The following is a 22,794-nucleotide window of genomic DNA, read 5'->3' as shown; positions in this document are numbered from 1 at the left end:
GCACCTACTCCAAAATGTCAATGAATATTCTTATGTTACTGAACGTATCCAGAGAATTTTTTGATTTTGTTAACAAATGCTGTGAGAAGTAGCATAAAATGTCAAATGCACATAAAATCAACAGTGTAAAGTTTGGATTCAGTCTTGTGTCAGGTGAAATGTGTCCTCAACTTTGGTCTGATAAAGTCCCCATAATCTCCAAAGTGTTCTTTCAAATGCTTCCATGGTCATGTGTATGAGTTTAGAGTACTTCTGTTAAAAACATTTCAATTTGTCCCTATCCAAATAGGCCAATTTCCACAAGTTTAAGGGGTTAAATTAGATCTTCAGAAAGAGGAGAGGTGCTGAGAAACAATACAAAAATAAATAAATATATATTTTACTAAACTCAATTAACTAAATGGAGTAGGGTTCCCCAACTGGCGGCCCAGTGCGGTGACTAGTCTCCCAGTCCCTGCCGCTGAAAAACATCCCCACAGCATGATGCTGCTACCACCATGCTTCACAGTGGGATAGTATAGGCCAGGTGATGAGCAGTGTCTGGTTCCTCCAGATGTAACACTTGGCATTCAGGCCAAAGAGTTCCATCTTGGTTTCATCAGACCAGAGAATCTTGTTTGTCATGGTCTGAGAGTCCTTTAGGACTAAAGGCCTGATTGGTTGTGTGCTGCAGAGATGGTTGTCCTTCTGGAAGGTTCGCCCATCTCCACAGAGGACCTCCGAAGCTCTGTCTGAGTGACCATCGGGTTGTTGGTCACCTCCCTGACCAAGGTCCTTCTTCCCCAATTGCTCAGTTTGGCCGAGCGGCCAGATCTAGGAAGAGTCTTGGTGGTTCCAAACTTCTTCCATTTATGGAGGCCACTATGTTCTTGGGGACCTTCAATGCTGCAGACATTTTTTGGTATCCTTCGCCAGATCTGTGCCTCGACACAATCCTGTCTCGGAGCTCTACGGACAATTCCTTCGACCTCATGGCTTGGTTTTTGCTCTGACATGCACCGTCAACTGTGGGACCTTATATAGACAGGTGTGTGCCTTTCCAAATCATATCCAATCAAGAGAATTACCACAGGTGGACTTCAATCAAGTTGTTGAAACATCTCAAGGATGATCAAAGGAAACAGGATGCACCTGAGCTCAATTTCGAGTCTCATAGCAAAGGGTATGAATACTTATGTAAATAAGGTGTGTTTTTTTTGTTGTTGAATAAATTAGCACAAAAAAACAAATCTAAACTGTTTTCGCTTTGTCATTATGGAGTATTGTGCGTAAAAAGAATTTAATCCATTTTTTTAAAAAGTCTAACGTAACAAAATGTGGAAAAGGGGAAGGGGTCTGAATACTTTCCAAACACACTGTAGTATGAAGTGAGTAAAAATAGTATTTTTGTTGTTGTCTCTTTCTGCCTTGACAATATTACTTTTTATTTTTATGTTAATGTAATAACTTACGTTGTTCTTGTCTATAACTGTTCTTTCTGTACTCTGTCATGCATATTTTATGTGGACTCCAGGAATAGTAGCTGCTGCATGTGCAACAGCTAATGGGGATCCTAATAATGTACAAGTTTTCACTCCCCGTTACTTTTACGGACCGAAGGATTGAAATACAATGAATTGGTTCAAGTGTGGGCTAGAGGATATCTTCGCTTTTAAACTTTATTAAGAGCTGTCATTTTATTGTGAGGAACTGCAGTTATTATCAAAGATTTTTTCTGTTTTGTTCTCTGTTATGAATGACCTCTTACACTCATGGAAATTGGCCAACATGGATTGGGCCGACCATGGAAGCAATTCATTCCTTTGAATTCTTCAGGGGGAGAGAACACACTTCAGGGAGGAGGAGAAATGGAATTAGGCCCCTAGTGTTGTTCCTGGGAGACTGTGCGGAGTCTGAAGTCCACTCAGCTTCTCTAGGCAACTTGGCATACACACACCGGCCACAAAACAGAGGGAGCAAAAACGAGAATGAGGAACAGAAAGAAGAAGACATCCAGTATACCTTTCAAATCAAGACGTTTTCTCACCAACTTTTTATTTGATTTTTTATATATGAAAGGCATTGCTGGCAAGCCTCTACTTTTATTTCTGCCAACCGACCTAGTCATGATTAAGGTAAAGGTCTGCCTACGGCTTAGTATGAAATGTAGCCGTAATGCTGAGGCAGCATTGGCACGCACTACGCTCCTAAGCTCTTGATGGTTGCTAGGCAGCGCCCGTTACTGCTATCCTCCTGCCAGTTCTAAACTTTGAGGCATGTCACTTCACCCATCTCTTCGCATAGCCCACCACATGCACTGTTTTCTTAACCACAACCGGATGGATCCAGAAAGAATTACTGTGGGAATAAATATCACTGAATGACGAAAATATTGGAATAAAATAGGCTAGTGCAATTGAAGGCATCAAATTGTTGCTTACTGATACTCCCAAAGTCATCCAATTGTTACAATACATTTGAAGCAATAGCCTATCCGTGTGTGTTCAACTATTTCAGTACTGTTTTACCCTGCTTTGAGACAAGTGTGAGGACTCGTATTGATAAAATCCATCAGCGTGTGATTTTCTTTTCACTGAATCTCCGTTTGGATATTAGTTAGGCTACAATTAGGCTGGTGAAATGCTAAATTGAGGTGAGTGCTGCTCATGATTATCTTGTCTAGTTGGCTCATTTATTATCTCTGTTCACAACATTTTGCCACCATGTTATGTAGTTTAACAAGCGGATTGTTTTGCTCTTCATTTTCAGTTGCTTAGTAACCTAGGCCAACTCCAGACCTAAAGCCTGTGACTTGCCTTAATCAATCAATGTGATTTTGTATCATTCAATCTCCCTCTGTATGCTATATATGGTTTATTCTCTGGCTGGGAAAATAATTGGAGGTGGTATTGCTCATCTATTTGTTTGCTTATCTATCACTGATCAGAAACATTTAGCATGCAATAATGTAGCCTCAATCAAGTGTAGGCTTTGTAATGGTGTATATTCAATGGATTTATTCAAATACACGTCCACCCACATCGGTCCATGTCTACTGCCACTCCTAAACTTGCTGGCATTTGCACAGGAGATAAAGGTTTATCCCGGCAAGAATGTATTAGGCTCTAAAAAACATTTGTATATATATATTTGTTTTTTTATAGGCAACATACCGTAAAGTCTGTAAAGGTTACAGGATTTGCGTGTGTCTCTCTCTCTCTCTGTGTGTATCCTCCTAAGAATAGAATTAGGAGTGGTGGTCTTCAAACACCTGCAAACGAGGCCACAGATAAGACGTCGCGCCAAACGGCCAACTGTTCAACTTTCAATTCTTGATGAAGGAAATAGGGAACTAGGCTTACATGTGATCAAACAGTCATTTCATTTTCAGATATTACTCCGATTATAGTCCAGGTGTACCAAGCATGGTGGAATTCTGCAAATGCCAGCAGCAGAGACATCAAGTTCCAACATTGTCCAATAGCCTCTGATAAACTGAACAAATCTAGGTCTGCGTAGAGCATAGACATACACTGCATACTGTCTACAGGGGCAATGCATTAGGCTACGTGGGGTATAGGCAGCAATGCATTAGGCTACGTGGGGTATAGGCAGCAATGCATTAGGCTACGTGGGGTATAGGCAGCAATGCATTAGGCTACGTGGGGTATAGGCAGCAATGCATTAGGCTACGTGGGGTATAGGCAGCAATGCATTAGGCTACGTGGGGTATAGGCAGCAATGCATTAGGCTACGTGGGGTATAGGCAGCAATGCATTAGGCTACGTGGGGTATAGGCAGCAATGCATTAGGCTACGTGGGGTATAGGCAGCAATGCATTAGGCTACGTGGGGTATAGGCAGCAATGCATTAGGCTACGTGGGGTATAGGCAGCAATGCATTAGGCTACGTGGGGTATAGGCAGCAATGCATTAGGCTACGTGGGGTATAGGCAGCAATGCATTAGGCTACGTGGGGTATAGGCAGCAATGCATTAGGCTACGTGGGGTATAGGCAGCAATGCATTAGGCTACGTGGGGTATAGGCATAGTATGTTGTGTGTGTGTCTCCTGGTATGTTGAGAAAACAGACACCCACTGGCTCCAGAACTGGACCGGCTGGGGTTATATGAACCAACATCAAGGGACACAGGGCCCCCTCGGATTGGACAGCTGTCAGCTGCACATAGAAATACAGGTTCCCAGAGTCAGTGAGACAGAGATGGGTCACCCAGGGAGTAATTGAATGCACATGACCAGTGAACAGCAGCGCTGAGGAGCCTGAGACTGGAGGGGCCTGAGTCATGACACAGTACAGCCCTGCTGCACCCAGTACAAACGCATGACATGAGACTCCACTGACCTTTACCACAGAGATAGAGAGACAGTGAGATAGAGAGACAGTGAGATAGAGAGACAGTGAGAGATGGGGGTGATTGAGAGAGAGAATGTGGGAAATAGAGTGAAACTGAATGAGAATAAAGAGAGAGAAAGAGAGAACGTGGAAAAAATAACAAAAGAGAACAAGAGAATAATAAGATGAGCGAGAGAGTTAGTAACAAGGTGATGTGGGAGATGACTGGTGGGAGATGACTGGTGGGAGATGACTGGTGGGAGATGACTGGTGGGAGATGACTGGTGGGAGATGACTGGTGGGAGATGACTGGTGGGAGATGACTGGTGGGAGATGACTGGTGGGAGATGACTGGTGGGAGATGACTGGTAGGCTCTTCTAAGTCTAAATAGTGAGGATCCTTAGTTAGTGTTGGCTAAATGACATGGGTAGACGGCTAAACATAGCCTACCGTCTATGAGTGGGCTTCAATTCTTTTCTATTCCTGAAGTTGACTACTCTCCACAGATAGCAGTTTGCGGGAGACGGACAGTGCTGGAATGCTCTTAGGCAACTCTGGGCTCAGGGCATTGTACTACTGGTTACAGGTCTGAACTCAGCCACACAATCCTGGCAAACAGACCCTGTCCATCCCACTATTCATAGCTTCAGGTCTGTACTCTTTAGCAGTCCCAGAGAGACAGACAGTGCTCTAATAGAATCTATAAAAGAGACAGGAGACAGGGACAGTGGGGTACACATGTTAGGATGTTGATCTGTTCATAACACCACTGCAGGGCAATATAGCGAAGCTCACAAGCATGTCTGCTGACAGGCACAAGCATGTCTGTCCTCGAGCAAGGTGTGTGTGTGTAAGATTGTGTGAGAGTTCTCAAACACAGCCCCAGACAGATCTCACAATCATGCCCTTATAAATAAGCACCTCTCACACAATGAGAGTGGTGTGTATTTAGAGACGGGAGTGTGTGTGTTCACCACTCTGTTCTCAGCTCCTGTCCCTGAGTTCACACACATACACACCAGACAGCAACAACACAATACAGGGCATCGCATTAGATAAGAATTTGACATAATCACAAAATCTCCCCTGCCCATTCTGCCATTAAACTCTGATTTCTGATCAGTCCCCCTAGTTTGCGCTAACCTAATCCATTATAAGATGAAAAACAAACACTGATTTAGGGCCAGGACGATACCAGTATCGAGATACTCGTTACTATTGTGGCAAGGAAACAAAACTAATGTTGGAAACAAACATCATTATGTTGTCATCCAGAGTCACATTTATTTATTTCCCATGTTAAAGAACACGATATGTTACATACACCAAGTTAACAGACCAAAGAGTTTGGTCTGCTTCATGTTTTCCATGGAAACAATGTCACGATACTGATATCGTCACAGCTACACTGATCCAGGGTAGTCTACCTCAACACACAATGGCAACAAGTTACCTTGGAGGGGTGTTGTGTCTGATTAGTCTCCCTGTTACAAAAGGAGACACTTCCTTGTTGTCTGCCAGTGGCTCACTGACTATGTGAGCAGGGGAGGCCCCAATCACAGATGTTACACACTGTTTGGCCTGACCAGGAAAATAACACTTCCTCTCTTTGGGTGTGAAGTTAAAAGAGAAGAAAGAAGAACACAGACGCCAGAGCGGGGTCCAGGTCCGAGTAGGAGTGCTGCTGATCTAGGATCAGGTCCCCCTGTCCATGTATGATTTATTAAGAATTCAACTGATCCTTAAATCAGCGCTCCCCAACCAACTCAGTGGCCTTGTGCTAAGAGTGTCCACCCTGAGGCTGGGAGTTTGATCAAAGTTATACCAAAGACTGTAAAATGGGACCCAATGCGTCTATGCTTGGCACTCAGCATTAAGGAGATAGATTGAGGGTAAGGCCCTGCGATAGACTAGAATCCTGTCCAGGGGTGTACCTCTAAATCAAGCTGCCTCACGCTACAGAAACAGGAGATATCTGCCAAGACTCATGCAAGGCTACCTACGCAAATCAGCACTCCTACTGAGACCCTTGATACATATGACCCCAGAACAAGCCTCAGGGCTGTAGTAGATGATATCACAAATGTGGAATGAAGCCAAGACCAGCCATACATTGTACAAGTAGGCCTACATGTATACACTAAACCCCAAATGAACCCTGATTAGAAGCCCCTGGCTGAGTCCCAATTCTCCACCCTCCTCCCAAAGTGAGCACTTCAACATCCTTCATGGATTAAACAGTGGAAACTCCCTCTAGCCAATGCTTTGACCCTTTCAATGCTTTTAAATCCATGACGGAAAGTGTGCTAGTAAGTGCACACTTTTGGAAAAGGGTGGAGAATTGGGACGTAACACTGAATGTCCTGTTGCTGCCTCTGAGCATTGCATGATCGGTTCTTGAGGAGTATTCAGATGTAGGGTTTTAGTGGATCATTGTGACAATTCAGTATTATCTTTTGCTTTCTTCCAGGTGATAGCATGGCTGCCATGGAATTATCTGTCATTTCTCTGAAATGGAAATGGCCAAAGTTGTCACCTCTATGGTTCTACTCTCTGGCCTTAGTATAGACACAGGCCTGCATAGGGTGAATGTTAGCTCTGTTTCTTCAGAGCCTTATCATGGCAACGGAATGTAAAGACCAGGGTACAATTTTTCTACTAGGTCATCAACCTATTGGCAAATGTCCTTCTACTGTAGTCCTGAGGTAGTTCTTTCATAGGAAAAAGATATCTGTTTCCATTTCCTTCTTTTGTTTCCTAAAATAATCATGTGTTGATGTATTTTGCAATGATGGCTGCCATCCCTACCATCTTATGTTAGTTCAGAGCGGGACACCATATTTATAAATCCCTATGGGGGTGTTCTGGAATAGATTGGGTAAACTTCTGACTTGCACACAATCGACTTTAGAGGAGTGAAGTGTTTCCACAGCAACCATAGTTTGTTTTTCGCTGTGTCAGTCAGTCAACCTTATCCTCCCTGGTGATGAAGCTGTGCATTGCTGCTGTTGATCTCACAATGACCAAATGGGGCTTTTAGTGGACCCTCTCTGTACGGCAAACCCCGTCCCCAGTGGGGATCAGTGGATCAGAGTCAGGAACTCAATGTTGAAAGGCTCAAAACTGTGCTCAATGAATGTGTGTAGCCTAGATTCTCTCTACTTGGATAATGAAGTCACTGACACCACCAGCAGTCAACCCTACCCAAAAACCTTGGACCAAGGGGCAGGCTTAAACAATGGCATTTGTTCCACTCTTACAGGCATTTTCCATGTTAAAGTGCCAGCCGAGGGAGACACATAATGGGGGGAAATACTGGATTAAGTGACATCACAGATGCAAGCAGCTTTCTAGTCACTTTCCTGTGGAAGCCCATGTGCTGTGCTGGCATGATGTTAAGGTCCGGTCACCATAGAAACAAAATTAGTTCAATGCCACTCCAACTTCCAGGTGACTAACGATAATGATGGATGGTACTTTAAATCCTATAGTTTGACAACCCCGTTTTTTAAGCTTTCAAATTATATCAAAACGGGTCAGATATGCAAAATGGGTCCAGTCAACTTTGAGAATCTCCATCTCCTGAATGTTTTGGCATTCAGGTCCAAAAAGTCACTTCCATTCCACTTCTCTCAAGGGAAGGTTTTGGGTCATCAGTATTTGGCCAACTGATAAAGTCAAACTCCTATTTCTAAAATGTATCTTGTTAAAATCAGATTTTAAACCTAAGCCAAACCACACATTTTGACAGTGCCACTTGGCCATTTAGTGGGAACCAATGATTTATATTAGGTGCCAACCAAGGTTTTGTTAAAATAAAAAAAGTGATTGAATTCATGTCAGTTTTAAAGGGAAAACTAACTAGCTTTTTAGCTAGAAACTTTTACCCTGTGACAGAAGATCGTTAGACACATAACATTTGTGGTGATTAGTTGACTCTGAATTTAGACTGCGTGAGATGACAGCTGGGTTATCTTTACTTCTGAAACCTGCCCCGCCCTTCTTTCATCAGTCACCGACGCAAGGGCTGTAGTCAGACAGATCTTGAGCAAACAAAAAATATACCCTAACAAATACTCCCGATCCAAGATGTTAGTGCCCTAGTTAGGGAGCTAACTCGTAAGTAAGCAATTAGCTATTATGCTAGTAATAGTTTACTAGGACTAGTTAGCGGGCTATCTTAAACATTGTTAGTTAACGTCAGCTAATGATTTAGTTAACGTTAGTTAGCTACCTAACTAACTAGGTAGCCATCTACCAGGACCCATAACAAGTAATGTTAACTAGTTAGATCTAACGTTAACTAGCTACCGACCGTACTGCTATGCCAACCATAGTTCGTTAGCTAGCTAACGTTAACTTAGCTGTTTCATACCCCACCTTCCAGCTGGTTGGATAGTAGTGGCTAACGTTAGCTAAAGAGCTTGCTTCTGGTAATGTTACATATAAAAACTTTAGTACAGTTGTTGTAAAGTTTAAAAACCAAAGTTCCAAATTAACAAAATAGGTATTAGACATAGCTGGACATGCTATCACTTTACCTTGAAGAGTTCCGCTCCTCTTGAGAGACGCGAATCAATGAATAAATTATCTGTATTTAGCTGGCTAACCTTTTACCAGTTTTTTTCTTACCAGCAACAGGAGCCGCAGCATCAACGCACCCACCATCTCTTCCGGTATGCAAAATAGAAAACCTTCAAAATAATAGTTCTCATTTCAAGAACTGCAAACAAAATGAATATATGGCCACTGATATTGTTTAGCAAAACGGCAGCCCTGCCACTTGTTTTGGTATACAGCTGAGGGATGGGGAAATGTAACCCCTCTCAAATTCAGAGAGTGCTCTGACACAGTCCGTGTTAGGTGTGGGAATCTGTCTAATGCACACAGGTGACCCCTAAAAATAGAGATTTACACAAATCCCCCATTGTTTAATTGGATTTATTACATGCAGACATTTGAGGCACCAGGAATTATTAATACATTTAAAAACCAAAAACATTGCATGTTATTAATTCCTATATTCAGTACATGTACATAAAAAAATATAATTGCAGCTACCTGTATGTAACAAAGAATGCGGGTAAAAGGATGACATGAAATGCATAACCAAATAGTGTCAAAAGTACATCAAAATACGTTATTTTAATGTAACAGTATATTTCATTGTGTACTAAAACCATCTGTAAGACAAAGGCAGCAGCACCATATTAGTATAAATAAAACATGGTACAGTCTTCTATACAAAAAAAGGCCAAATCATTAAAGGCAAAACCTAATGGTGACTGTTAAAGTGATAATTCACCCAAATTACAAAATGACATATTGGTTTCCTTTGGGTGAACTATCCCTTTAACAACTCTGGGGACCACAGTGAGGTGGGGTGGGATGTATGGTACTGTATATAACAAATGAATAAAGATACTCTATGGGTTATTACATCATGTTCACTTTCACACAATCAGAATGGTTCAGTCTGTTGTAGCTCAGTAGCCACTTCAGCTTTAGTCTCTTGTATGCCAACCGCTCGAGGTGACCACACACTGTGACCAGTATGGGATTATCTTAAACACACAGGCAGACCAAGGGTGTGCTGGTCAGTGTCTCAAATGGCACCCTATTCCCTATATAGTGCACTACTTTTAACCAGGGCCCATAGGTAATAGGGTGCCCTTTGGGATGCAACCCTGGTTTCGAGGTCACCCCTCCAAGGTCACACCACAGGAAAATATTTGTTGGCATGTCAATGTCATCCACAACACAACATTAAAGGTACTTCAACGTTTGAAGAGCTGACCTCATCACTTTATATCCAGATATTTAACTGTAATAGCATTTCTTTATCCCAAAGGTGAACTTATGAGTAACAACTCAAAAGTAAAGTTGTATAACCAAACATTGAACAAGTCTCTCAGTTTTGTAAAAGTAATTCCAATACATTGACTGTCCTATGCATACTGTAGCATTATACACTTTATAGCCTACTCCAGTGGCTTGAAAAGCAAACGCTTCAAAGCTCACTTTCCAGTCTTACTTTTGTTTGTTGTTAGCATTGTCCATTACACTATGTTTTATACAGTCAACAAATAGCAAATGCTTTTCGGGTCATACATTTCAAAATAAAGAGGTGAAACCTGTCGGTTTTCAGACATGAACAGAATAATTACACACGTCAATGTGTCTTAAACTAGCAAATATTCTGCTTGAAAACATAAAAAACATCCAAGTAAAACAATTCCACAACAATATATGTAAACATTATTCAAACAGGTGCATTGATTGAAATCCTCTAACAGTCATCTGAGAACGTCCCCTTCCCATTGCTATATAAAAGGTTGATAAATACTATTATTTGGTGTATTATACAGAGCTTCTGCTAAACGTGAGTGTGTGTGACCCTTTCTTTACTGACACACACGTGTCCTTGCTTGTGATGCATGGCAGGGTCCTCAGAGCTTACTGGGTCCTCTCCCTCCCTGTCATCCTTCCATTCCTCTGTCTGGGTCGTCCCTTGCCCGCGACCCCCTTTCCCCCATGAATGACACAGGAAGAGCAACGAGAGGTCAGTGAGAGGTCAGTGAAGGGACAGTGAGGCACAGTGAGGCGTTGGACATTACCACCTCACTTCCAGGTGGCGGCAGCTGGGCGAGGCCCGGTGCCCCCCTTTGCCATTCCCTTAGACCCCAGCGACTGGCCTGAGCGACTCCGTAGGTCACGTTCTGCATTCTCGCTCAGCGCCTGCTCCTCGTCGTACCTAAGGAAGGTAGAGATAGAGGGAGGGAGGCAGGGAGAGAGAGAGGGAGGGAGGCAGGGAGAGAGAGAGAGAGAGGCAGGGACGGAGGGGAAGACAGAGAGAGGCAGGGAGGGAGAGAGTGGTGAGTGAGAGAGAGACGGAGGCAGGAAGGGAGGGGAAGAGACAGGGAGAGACAGAGGATAGAGAGAAAGAGTACACTCTTAGAAAAAAGGCTTCCAAAAGGGTTCTTCGGCTGCCCCCATAGGATAATCCTTTTTGATTCCAGGTAGAACCTTTTTTGGTTCCAGGTATAACTATTTTGTGTTCCAAGGGTTCTTCAAAGGGTTCTCCTATGTGGATAGCCGAAGAACAGTTTTAGGTCCTAGATATCACCTTTTTTTCTAAGAGTGTATGTGTAAGACAGAGTATTGGTAAGAGCTACAGTGGGGTACGAAATAATTGACACCCTTGATAAAGATGAGCAAAAATAGAGATCTTTGGCCACACACACCAGTGGTGGGTTTGGCGTCGAAATGAGAATGCATGAGCAGAAAAGAACCCAGTACCTACTGTAAAGTTTGGTGGTGTATCTTATGGGGCTATTTTGCTTCCACTGGTTGTGGGGTCCTTGTTAAAGTCAACGGCATCATGAACTTTACCCAGTATCAAGATATTATTAACAAAAACCCGGTTGCCTCTGCCAGGAGGCTGAAACCTGGCCGCAAGTGGATCTTCCAGCAAGACAATAACCCCAAGCACACATCAAAATCAAAAGTAGAAACCTATTGAAAAGCTGTGGTTTGAATTGAAGAGGGCAGTCTATAAGCGCAGACGAAGCATATCAAGGATCTGGAAGGATTCTGTCAGTGGAGGCTGCTGAGGGGAGGACGGCTCATAATAACGCCTGCAACAGAATAAATGGAAACCATGTGTTTGATGGATTTGATACCATTTCACTCATTCTGCTCCAGCCATTACCAAGAGCCCGTTCTCCCCAATTATAGTGCCATCAACCTCCTGTGGATTCTGTATGTAGGAATGGTCTAAGATCCCTCCCAAAGTGTTCTCCAACTGATAAAATAAGTAAGGATGCCAGATATAGGAAGTATAAAGACAATATAGTGATAACATCACAACAAAAATGTAACTCTGAGGTAAAAGGCTGTGTGTTGTCATTCTGATCGGTCAGATAGCTTGCAACATTGACTAGAAGCTGCTATGCAGTGAATCGTAAATGGCTTGTTTTAGTTCATCTGATCCTAAATCAGTTCACGGTTAGAGGTATTTTCTCTAACTGTTAATCCTGGCTTCATGGACCAATAGTTCCAAAACGTCAAACCCTGCCCATTTGGCACTCCAGTATTAGATTTTTTTTTTTTTTACAAATAGTGTTGTTTTTTTTACCCTGGGCCACCTTCCGTAGTCAAACGTTGTCAAATGTTGCAGATAGAAATGCCATGATTAGATCCGACTTGATTCCTTATTATACATGTCAGAGAAGCATAGCATATTTCTATCTGAATATTCCGAAACGCTGCGTCCTGCTGAACACGCCCAGGCCTGTTTTCTCCCTCGAGCGCTGTGATAGGAGGAGAGGGCTGTCACTCACAGGACTTGGTAGTTGCCCAGGGCCTCTCGGGGTGGGCTGCGGTTCCAGCGGCAGTCGGGAATGTCCCCGTTGGGTGTGACGATGTTGAGAGTGTCATTGATCAGATTGTACTTCAGGATCCGGTCGTTGGCTGTGCTGGAGGTGAGCGACGGAGAAGCGTTGACCTGGAGGACAGACACGGAATAGACACACACACACACACACACACACACACACACACACACACACACACACACACACACACACACACACACACACACACACAGGTCAGGATAAGCATTAGTCATTATGTACACACGGGCCAGCATGGAAAGTTCTGTCCTGAGTATGAGTAGAGTACAAAGTACTGGAGACTAGTAACAGGCAGGAATGGCCTCACTATTTCACTGTTTTCATTTCCTATCAGTCGCCATAGGAACTGGGAGCTGCTTATCAGGCAGGAAATGTACCACACGGACAATGTAATAGCAGCAGCGGTGGGTGTGGGTTGTAAATATACTGGCACACACACACATGGACAACTAAGAGAAAGAAAAAGAGAGACCAATCCCGGAAAGACACACACACACACACACACACACACACACACACACACACACACACACACACACAAAGCTTGGTTGGAATCGCTCCCTTGTTTCCCAGCCCTTGCAGACTGAGAGACTGCTGCAGGTTAGTTCCCCAGCTGTTCTTCTACAATAAACATTAATGAGGGCTTGGCATTGGCATGCAGGCTATTCTGCCCCGGGTGGCTGTATCAGAGGATCTCACAGTGGATCAGCACTCCTACACACAGGGACGCTTTGTGAATACGGGACCAGGGAAACTTAAACGATCTACCAAAATAGATCTGGTTTTATTCCTGTTCAAGTCAAAAGTTTCATTCCTCTAGTACCCTCCGAGAATGTTTCACTTCATGTACTCAGCCAGACATTCACAGTGAGAAACCAATAGAAAGAAAACAACTCAGTATGCAAACAATGGCAGATAGAGAAGATTGAAGGAGTTTACAAAGTCATAACAACAGACAATTGTTTCATTGTGCCATTCCTAAATCCTAAAAACATACATAACTCCTGGTGAACTGGAGTACTGTTTGTTTTCTGTACATTGCCTTGAGCAGGTTTTAGTCAAACACCTCAGACTCACCTCAGACACAAACACACACCTCAGACACAAACACACACCTCAGACACAAACACACACCTCAGACACAAACACAAACCTCAGACACAAACACACACCTCAGACACAAACACACACACACACACAAACACACACAGAGAGAGAGAAAAGTCAACCCTAAGGACATTAAACTTGCTAGACAGAGAAAGGAACGCAGCACTGGTTTCACTTCACAAACAACGCAGAACAAAGAAAACATTTTGACATGAGGTCATCTTAGTAGGAACTAGACTTAGTGAGTAAAACTAAAGCATGATCACAATAAGAGACTTTTTTTACTTCAAGTAATTTTTGCCAATGTCATGTAATTACAGTGTGTGTGTGGGTGGGCGCCTCACCTCAATAAGCCATGGCTTCAGCTTGTCATCGATGATGATGTCATATCCATAACACTCAAAGCAATGTTTATCATTGTTCATGACGGGCTGTGAAGAGAGAGAGAGGGAGAGGGAGAGGAAGAGAGAGTGGGAGTGTTCAGAGGAGAAAAGGAAGTTAGTGCGTTGAGTGTGTGGAACAGGAGTGAAAAAGGGAAGAGCAGCTGCAACACAGCAGGGATAAAATGGGGAACACGTTTTTATTTCAGTATGTGTGTGTGACCACTCACAGCGACAGCCTTTAGGGACTGCACCATAATCCAGTGGATCTGGTCAAACAGTCGGCTGGTCACCTCCTTCCCCCTGGTGCTCTCCAGGTACAGACGCAGGTTACTGACCGTCCACTTCCCACCGTGGACATGGTTATAGTCATCCTGCAATGTGTATAGATGTATTGTACACACGTAAAAATATATACACATAGAATCTCATATATTTATGTAGGAGCCATTTAGGCCCATTTAGTGTGTTGTATATATGTTATCTGTCTTGACAACACACACACACGCACACACGCACACACTTACCCCATGTCTCTGAATGGCCACATTGGTCAGGTGCACAAACATGTTGTCCAGTTCACTAGTGCTGGGGGTGTACTTCACTGTGCAAAACCGGCAGAAACCCAGTTTATACCTGGAAGCAACACAAAGGTCCAAATGGACCAAATTGTAAAATACTGATCTGATCAAATGCTGAAGTTATCATTTATCCTAGTGGCAATATCCTTTATTAATGTTTCACAGAATTTGGAAGACTCATTTGCGACCAAGCTTTAATTTCCTGACTGATGTCTTGAGATGTTGCTTCAATATATCCACATACTTTTCCTTCCTCATGATGCCATCTATTTTGTGAAGTGCACCAGTCCCTCCTGCAGCAAAGCACCCCCACAACATGATGCTGCCACCCCTGTGCTTCACGGTTGGGATGGTGTTCTTCGGCTTGCAATCCTCCCCTTTTTCCTCCAAACATAACGATGGTCATTATGGCCAATCAGTTCTATTTTTGTTTCATCAGACCAGAGGACATTTCTCCATGTGCAGTTGCAAACCGTAGTCTGGCTTTTTCATGGTGGTTTTGGAGCAGTAGCTTCTTCCTTGCTGAGCGGCCTTTCAGGTTATGTCGATATAGGACCTGTTTTACGGTGGATATAGATACTTTTGTACCTGTTTCCTCCAGCATCTTCACAAGGTCCTTTGCTGTTGTTCTGGGATTGATTCGCACTTGTCACACCAAAGTACGTTCATCTCTAGGAGACAGAACGTGTCTCCTTCCTGAGCGGTATGACGGCTGCGTGGTCCCATGGTGTTTATACTTGCGTACTATTGTTTGTACAGGTGAACGTGGTACCTTCAGGTGTTTTTAAATTGCTCCCAAGGATGAACCAGACTTGTGGAGGTCTACAATTTTTTTTCTGAGGTCTTGGCTGGTTTCTTTTGATTTTCCCATGATGTCAAGCAAAGAGGCACTGAGCTAGAAGGTAGGCCTTGAAATACATCCACAGGTACACCTTTTTCATAATTACAGAATTATGATTAAGTATATGCATACTGCACTGTTTATAATGATGTATTTGCATTACATGTGACAGACTGTCTATGTTTCTGTTAGTATAGGGACAATTAAGTTATTATCTATCTATTACCTATCACCTATCCAGTCATTTCAGAGCCGTAGGACTTGAGGGAAATGAAACCGGGCTGTAGGCTTTAGGTTAATCATAAACCTACATGTAACACTTGAGAGGTCGATAGGTGGTAACCAACACATAGAGACGCAGGTCAAACTTCTTGCCTCCGATCAGCAGTGGGTTGTCGATGTACAGAGAGATGACATAGGCCTCCTTGCCACTTGAGGCCGCTACAAACCTAGCAAAAACAAAGGAAACAGAGCATCAGTCATTTATCTATGGACAACTCATCTACGGACAACGGTGTTGAGAACAACAGATTCAAGAGTAGTGGGGTAATACTACCTGTATGACATAAGACTGTGAACAATGCAAATGCAAGCAAACACTCACCTTTGGCAGCCACACACAGGACATGTTTATCAGTAGTTAGTAGAGGTGTGTGTGTGTGTGTGTGTACACAGTTGAAGTCGGATGTTTACATACACTTAGGTTGGAGTCATTAAAACTCGTTTTTCAACCACTCCACAAATGTATTGTTAACAAACTATAGCTTTGGCAAGTCGGTTAGGACATCTACTTTGTGCATGACAAGTCATTTTTCCAACAATTGTTTACAGACAGATTTCACTTATAATTCACTGTATCACAATTCCAGTGGGTCAGAAGTTTACATATACTAAGTTGACTGTAACTTTAAAAGGCTTAGAAAATTCCAGAAAATTATGTCATGGCTTTAGAAGCTTCTGATAGGCTAATTGACATCATTTGAGACAGTTGGAGGTGTACCTGTGGATGTATTTCAAGGCCTACCTTCAAACTCAGTGCCTCTTTGCTTTACATCATGGGAAAATCATAAGAAACCAGCCAAGACCTCAGAAAAAAGATTGTAGACCTCTACAAGTCTGGTGCTTCCTTGGGAGCAATTTAAAAACGCCTGAAGGTACCACGTTCATCTGTACAAACAATAGTACGCAAGTATAAACACCATGGGACCACGCAGCCGTCATACCGCTCAGGAAGGAGACGCGTTCTGTCGCCGAGGGATGAACGTACTTAGGTGCGAAAAGTGCAAATCAATCACAGAACAACAGCAAAGGACCTTGTGAAGATGCTGGAGGAAACAGGTACAAAAGTATCTATATCCACAGTAAAACAAGTCCTATATCGACATAACCTGAAAGGCCGCTCAGAAAGGAAGAAGCTACTGCTCCAAAATCACCATAAAAAATCCAGACTACGGTTTGCAACTGCACATGGAGAAATGTCCTCTGGTCTGATGAAACAAAAATAGAACTGTTTGGCCATAATGACCATTGTTATGTTTGGAGGAAAAAGGGGAGGCTTGCAAGCCGAGGAACACCTTCCCAACTGTGAAGCACGGGGGTGGCAGCATCATGTTGTGGGGGTGATTTGCTGCAGGAGGGACAAGTGCACTTCACAAAATAGATGGCATCATGAGGAAGTAAAAGTATGTGGATATATTGAAGCAACATCTCAAGATATCAGTCAGGAAGTTAAAGCTTGGTCACAAATGAGTCTTCCAAATGGACAATGACCCCAAGCATACTTCCAAAGTTGTGGCAAAATGGCTTAAGGACAACAAAGTCAAGGTATTGGAGTGGCCAGCACAAAGCCCTGACCTCAATCCCATAGAAAATTTGTGGGCAGAACTGAAAAAGTGTCTGCGAGCAGAGAGGCCTACAAACCTGACTCAATTACACCAGCTCTGTCAGGAGGAATGGGCCAAAATTCACCCAACTTATTGTGGGAAGCTTGTGGAAGGCTACCTGAAACATTTGACCCAAGTTAAACAATTTAAAGGCAATGCTACCAAATACTAATTGAGTGTATGTAAACTTCTGACCCACTGGGAATGTGATGAAAGAAATAAAAGCTGAAATAAATAATTCTCTCTACTATTATTCTGACATTTCACATTCTTAAAATAAAGTGGTGATCCTAACTGACCTAAGACAGGGAATTTTTACAAGGATTAAACGTCAGGAGTTTTGAAAAACGGAGTTTAAATGTATTTGGCTAAGGTGTATGTTAACTTCCGACTTCAACTGTATGTATGTGTGGATGTGGTTGTGGGTGTGTGTGTGTGTGTGTGTCAGCACTCACGTGGAGGTACGGCTGTCTCGGGACCACTTCTTGATCTGGGAAAGTTTGTTGATGAGGAAAATGCCCTTTCCCTGAGCCTTCCCACACGGCTTCATTATCCACGTGCTGGAAGGACTCTTACGGAACTCCTCCACAAACAGATTATAATCCGCCGGAAGCATGAAAGTCACCGGAACAAAGTCTGGGACACAACCAGACAGGGAGTGAGGGAGTATAAAAATGCAGAGAAATATGAAAGGACAGTATTGATGACATTTGTTTAACAGCACAAGATAATGAGTGAGTTTAGCTGTTATAGCCCAAGACCCCCAAAAAAGGGAAACTTCTAGTCAGAGCCCCTTGTAGCAGGTGCAATTGAAATTGAAATGTATCTTACATCCACATTTATTTACATATACTGTAAGTAAGCAGTGTGCGTGTACGGGAAAGCTCCTAACTGCCACCTAAATAAAGGTATTTCCCGTTTTCGTCTTTCTCGGCCAGAGGGCTTCCCTCCTTCTCCATATCTTTGCGGTAGCGTTTGATGTTCTTGATCATCAGGTCCTTCCTGGTCAGCTCGTAGTGGTTGGGGAAGTGGTTGACCATCTGCTCGTCCGAGAGACGGTAACCCGTGTCCACACTGAACACGTTCCGGATGGTCTGGACGCTCATCCTATAGGGAGGCATAGACTGATTATAAGCAGGGTTTCCCCAAGGCTGATGGAGATTCGCGGGGGGTAGTCAGTCAGGGATGGGATTTTTGTGATTAATCAGGAATTTCAGTTTTTCTGAATGACACTATCTGTCATTTACACTTACACATCATTGCAATTTGTCTAATTTACCCCTGAACCAATATCTTTGTATTTTTTACTGTTTTTTTATATTGTCCTGGGCTGTGTTCAATAGGCACAAATAAAAGAAAACGTTTAAAAAAGAAGATGAGTGTATTTATTGGACAAGACCAAGTAGTAATGCCTGTTTCAAAGCATTCTTCTCTCCTGTTTTGTGCCCACTGAACACGACCCTTATCTCTGTATGTGCTACACTGGCATTCATAAGCACCCACTGTGTATTGTCACTCAGAGAAAGCTCCATAGCTCCAATGACAGCCTACCAGTAGAAGTTCCAGTCCTCGCTCTCTGTGACCTGAGTCCATCCTCTCTTCTCAAAGTTGTTGATGAGTACGGATTTCTCAATGTCGGTCACCCATTTCACCTTATTAGCCATGGTTCCTCCTAGAGTCTCTCTCACACACACACACACACACGCACACACACGGAAACACACACCAATGCAAGCACAAACACACATGCACAGATGAGCTTAGCACGTGTAATAAACATAGGTATAACTAACGTGAATAGTCTATTGTTTTGCCCATGATGAGCCACTGCTGTTAGCGATCTCGCAAAAACACTGAATTCATGTGCTATATTCACAACTATCTTTAGGTAGCATTTTGGTGTACTGTAAAGCATTGGACACAATCGTGTTATGTCAGCTAGCTAGGTATCTATGTATCCTTCCACACCAAATAACAGTTTCAGCTAGCTACCTGGAAATCGATCTTCTAATCTTCTTGTCAGACAACTGGTCATCAGTCCCAGCTAGCTGGATCCACCCTGCCTGAGACACCTGCAAAGGAGAATGATTTTCATCAATCGTGATGTCTGGTTCAATCGCCTTCAAGGGGAATTTAATGCAAATTATAAAGGAGAAATCCTCAATTTATTCACTTCGCCCATGTACTCTGCTAAAAGGGTGGATGCTAGTTATCTCTTATGTTGATTTATCGATCCATCCCAGTCAGCTGGAAGATGAATACCGTGCTCTTCCGGGTGAATAACCTAGCAACCGACGACGCGTCGAACTGTCAAATATTCCCCGCTCGTTCCACCACCGGGTGGCGCTAAATGCACATGGTCCAATTTTTTTGCATGCAAGGACATTTTGCGCCACATGTTGCCCTCTAGTGGTTGTTGAGAGAAACACTCCTCAAGGATCTTCCTGGTGTAACTGCCATAGGCGTGGCTGTTGAAATGATAATTGTGGCAGTTACCTGAAAACAACACGATTAAAGGACGCTGCTGTAAGTAGAAACATTTTAAACAACTGTGAAATGTTCAAAACATTTTTATATTCAGGATATTGTTCTATACTGGCCATATTATTTGCGTTACAGGGCGGCGTCTACTTTAATCTACAAAATAGGTAAGTTTTACATTTTTGTTTTTCTACAATGCACCTGTTCCTTTGTTGTCAGACAAGGAACATTGTGTAGACAGATATTGACTGCAGTACTGCTCTTCCATAGATGTGAAACTCGATGACAAAATCTGAATAATGATAGGATCATTATCATTGTTTAAATATTTTACATTGAAATAGGGCAAATTATACTGTCTTTCTTGCTTGTGTGATCTTCAAATCGACCTTAGGTTTGTTTGGTGAAGAGGATGACATCACCTTGTTTTGACAAACCCCTATCAAACGTTACTATCCACAAATAATATTTCCCCCAATTGTTATGATTTGAGCATGCTGTAGAGCTAAGGAGTATATGATGTTATTAGCAATAATACTATTATTAATTTAATAGTTAAATAATTCATAGTATCTTTATTACATATATTTTACATTATTGTATTTTTATTTGCCAGTTATTTTAAAGCAAGACTAATGACAAATCCATCCTTTCATTGGTTTGAGACATCACATTTGTAAAGACATTATGTAATATTACAAAATCGAATGTATTTTTTTAAGATGACAAAACAAGGAAGCAATTGTTTTGCGATGGTATCCGTTTGGTTGATTTGAGTAATGGAAATCCACCATTTGCATTGACTAACTCTCCAACAGCACGTGAGCAGAGGGACAGAACAGTTTAGGGACAGGTGAGCAGAGCCAGGGGTTTGTTCAACACTAAACTCTCTTGTGTTTCACATCGAGATTCCGAGTAAACTGACGTGACATGCACGAATGTAGGTCACACACACGTTTGTTTATTTATGTATCGCACGTGCGCGTACACACTGTATCTTGAAACCTCACTGAGCCCATCCTGTGCTGTGAATCCTGAAGATGACATATTTTCAGGATGAGGAAAGTTTGTGTGCACTGACCTGAATAATCTCCCCGGCAACACACTTCTGGTCACATGACACAATATTTACACAGGTAGATAATTATGGGCGTTAGAGTTATTATGACCATGGTCACACACACAGCTAGGTGCAATAACCTGTTAACACACACAAAAAAAAACTGTTGTCCTGACATGGCTTCCACATAATTTAGGAGTGCAACACACTGAAACTCATGACATGCGTGTGGCAAACTCTTTTCTTTATCAGAAAACAAAATGGTGGAGCACAGAAGAGAGCGATGCCGTGCCCTTTCCCTCAGGGCTGGACCTAGTGAGGTGGACAACATCACCCTGTCTGATGTGAATCTCAGGTAGAGGCTACGTCACTCCAGTCCTGACCTCTTGATCAGTTTACACAGACGATACGAGATAAGAAATTGTTACATTTTACTCAAACTCTGTCATAAATCAAATCAAATTGTATTGGTCACATACACATATTTAGCTGATGTTATCTCATATAATGATGTCATAACAGACATTCAAAGGCGGTATTTGAATCCTCATTTCTTCCTCCATTGAAGTAGTCACTAATCTGACATTATGGGTGAAAGCAAAATGGTTGAAAGTGGACACTTTGTTGCTACCCAATCATTGATTACCTCAAGGAATAAAGAACGCATTTCTAATGTGTCGTGAACATCATTTCTGTCCGTTCCTCCTTTAGGATCCATGCCTGGGCTGCCCGGACTACAGGTCGTCAGCTGGCAGAGATTGGTGACAGACTGGACCGTGAATGGGCAGAGAGACTCCCTAATCAGTGGCCTGCGCCACAAACTCTCCATGTGACAAGGCCTGCCCACACCCTAACTAGAAGCATCTACAGGTGAGAGGGCTCAAATACCAGGATGTATTGTGCCAAACAACTAGTAAATCAGTGCTTATTTTGCACATAAGAAATATTTAACACGCAATAAATGAAAATAATATGGTTAACAAAGATTTCATGTAACTCATTATCAGGGGGATACAAGGACAGCTTTGGGGAGTGAAGAGTTTGCCCGGCGTGGCCAAAGCCTGTTTGGCCTCCGCTGTCCACAGGCAGGCTACACAGAGAGCAGAGGCTTGGGTAAGAGCCACCAGCATATTACGTATACCTACAGTATCTACTTCCCTCACATCTCCTCATGTGCATTGGGGGTAGGGGATAAGTCTCTTACTACTACTCATGTGTTGTCCCTTGCCCCTACACAGGTTTCCAGTATTCAACCTGCCAACTGCCCTGGTTGGGCCAAAGCAACACTTGCCACTGTGGCACTGGTGGCCACGGCAACCATTTGCACTGCATTGTGGAAGGAGTAGAAAGGCTAACCGCTGCACTGAGGGGGCCTTGGCTGGACTTCTGGCTACAATGTTTTATGTTGGACAATTTCCTAATTGAGTGAGATTTTTAAACACTTTTTACTATAGATTTTAAGAAAAAAAGAAATACCGTGTGTGTTATTGAATTGATTGTGCTGGATCACGGTTTTTATAGTCTTATCAACTAATGCATGTTTTAAAGACTGTTGCTGGTCTGCAGTCTTTTCTATGAAGATTGAGCCTGTTACTGGTTAGACATTTAATTGCCACAACTATCTTATGTAGCTTATTACACCATTAAATGGATGCTGGAAAATGATTTTTTTTATGACTTGAGAAAAAATTAAACTTGAGAAAAACCAAACTGA

General features: G+C 42.7%; 3 protein-coding genes across 13 annotated transcripts in view; 1 reads left to right on the top strand and 2 right to left on the bottom strand.

The window, feature by feature from the left end:
• The window catches only part of LOC106576372 (protein kinase C and casein kinase substrate in neurons protein 2), a 51,722-nt gene extending 42,710 nt beyond the window's left edge, over positions 1-9,012 (bottom strand). For 4 of the 6 annotated variants that reach the window (XM_014153503.2, XM_014153507.2, XM_014153506.2 and 1 more), the window contains exon 1: positions 8,875-9,012. The gene's annotated coding sequence lies outside the window, so the exon portion shown is untranslated. Of the gene's footprint in view, positions 1-3,152; positions 3,251-8,874 lie in introns of all 6 variants that reach the window. The other 2 variants (XM_014153504.2, XM_014153505.2) reach the window with 2 other exon arrangements.
• A 246-nt stretch (positions 9,013-9,258) lies between these two features.
• On the bottom strand, positions 9,259-19,828 carry LOC106576374 (polyglutamylase complex subunit TTLL1). Of its 5 annotated transcripts, none has more exons than XM_014153511.2 (11): positions 19,713-19,822; positions 19,532-19,611; positions 19,091-19,218; positions 18,438-18,646; positions 17,995-18,175; positions 15,968-16,105; positions 14,762-14,870; positions 14,465-14,608; positions 14,199-14,285; positions 12,676-12,839; positions 9,259-11,087 (listed from the first exon to the last, which is right to left on the bottom strand). In XM_014153511.2, exons 3-11 carry the CDS (start codon positions 19,201-19,203, stop codon positions 10,955-10,957), a joined length of 1,278 nt encoding a protein of 425 aa, XP_014008986.1. In that variant the 5' UTR covers positions 19,204-19,218; positions 19,532-19,611; positions 19,713-19,822; the 3' UTR covers positions 9,259-10,954. The 5 variants fall into 5 exon arrangements, with proteins under 5 accessions (XP_014008986.1, XP_045555946.1, XP_014008985.1 ...); XM_045699990.1 differs by having other exon boundaries at positions 19,091-19,211; positions 19,713-19,819; XM_014153510.2 differs by having other exon boundaries at positions 19,532-19,828.
• Positions 19,829-19,976: 148 nt separating this feature from the next.
• On the top strand, positions 19,977-22,790 carry LOC106576375 (uncharacterized). 2 transcript variants are annotated; one of them, XM_014153515.2, is made up of 7 exons: positions 20,018-20,065; positions 20,159-20,187; positions 20,839-20,873; positions 21,333-21,435; positions 21,792-21,950; positions 22,088-22,193; positions 22,319-22,790. In XM_014153515.2, exons 4-7 carry the CDS (start codon positions 21,341-21,343, stop codon positions 22,424-22,426), a joined length of 468 nt encoding a protein of 155 aa, XP_014008990.1. In that variant the 5' UTR covers positions 20,018-20,065; positions 20,159-20,187; positions 20,839-20,873; positions 21,333-21,340; the 3' UTR covers positions 22,427-22,790. The 2 variants fall into 2 exon arrangements, with proteins under 2 accessions (XP_014008989.1, XP_014008990.1); XM_014153514.2 differs by lacking the exon at positions 20,839-20,873 and having other exon boundaries at positions 19,977-20,065.
• The last annotated feature ends 4 nt before the right edge of the window (positions 22,791-22,794 follow it).

This window comes from Salmo salar, chromosome ssa17 (assembly GCF_905237065.1).
Source record: "Salmo salar chromosome ssa17, Ssal_v3.1, whole genome shotgun sequence".
NCBI classification, from domain to species: domain Eukaryota; kingdom Metazoa; phylum Chordata; class Actinopteri; order Salmoniformes; family Salmonidae; genus Salmo; species Salmo salar.
The sequence above is the reverse complement of the archived record's forward strand: the minus strand, read 5'-3'. Positions and strand labels throughout refer to the sequence as shown.

Coding starts and splice junctions, on each gene's coding strand:
- LOC106576374 (XM_045699989.1), bottom strand. CDS start 19,287: ATGTGTGTTTGTGCTTGCATTGGTGTGTGTTTCCGTGTGTGTGCGTGT. Junction 14,286..14,464: donor AGTCCCTAAAGGCTGTCGCT/GTGAGTGGTCAC, acceptor CTCTCTTCACAG/CCCGTCATGAACAATGATAA. Junction 12,840..14,198: donor TGAAGCCATGGCTTATTGAG/GTGAGGCGCCCA, acceptor TCTGTCCTCCAG/GTCAACGCTTCTCCGTCGCT.
- LOC106576375 (XM_014153514.2), top strand. CDS start 21,341: ATGGTGGAGCACAGAAGAGAGCGATGCCGTGCCCTTTCCCTCAGGGCT. Junction 21,951..22,087: donor CTAACTAGAAGCATCTACAG/GTGAGAGGGCTC, acceptor ACTCATTATCAG/GGGGATACAAGGACAGCTTT. Junction 22,194..22,318: donor CACAGAGAGCAGAGGCTTGG/GTAAGAGCCACC, acceptor GCCCCTACACAG/GTTTCCAGTATTCAACCTGC.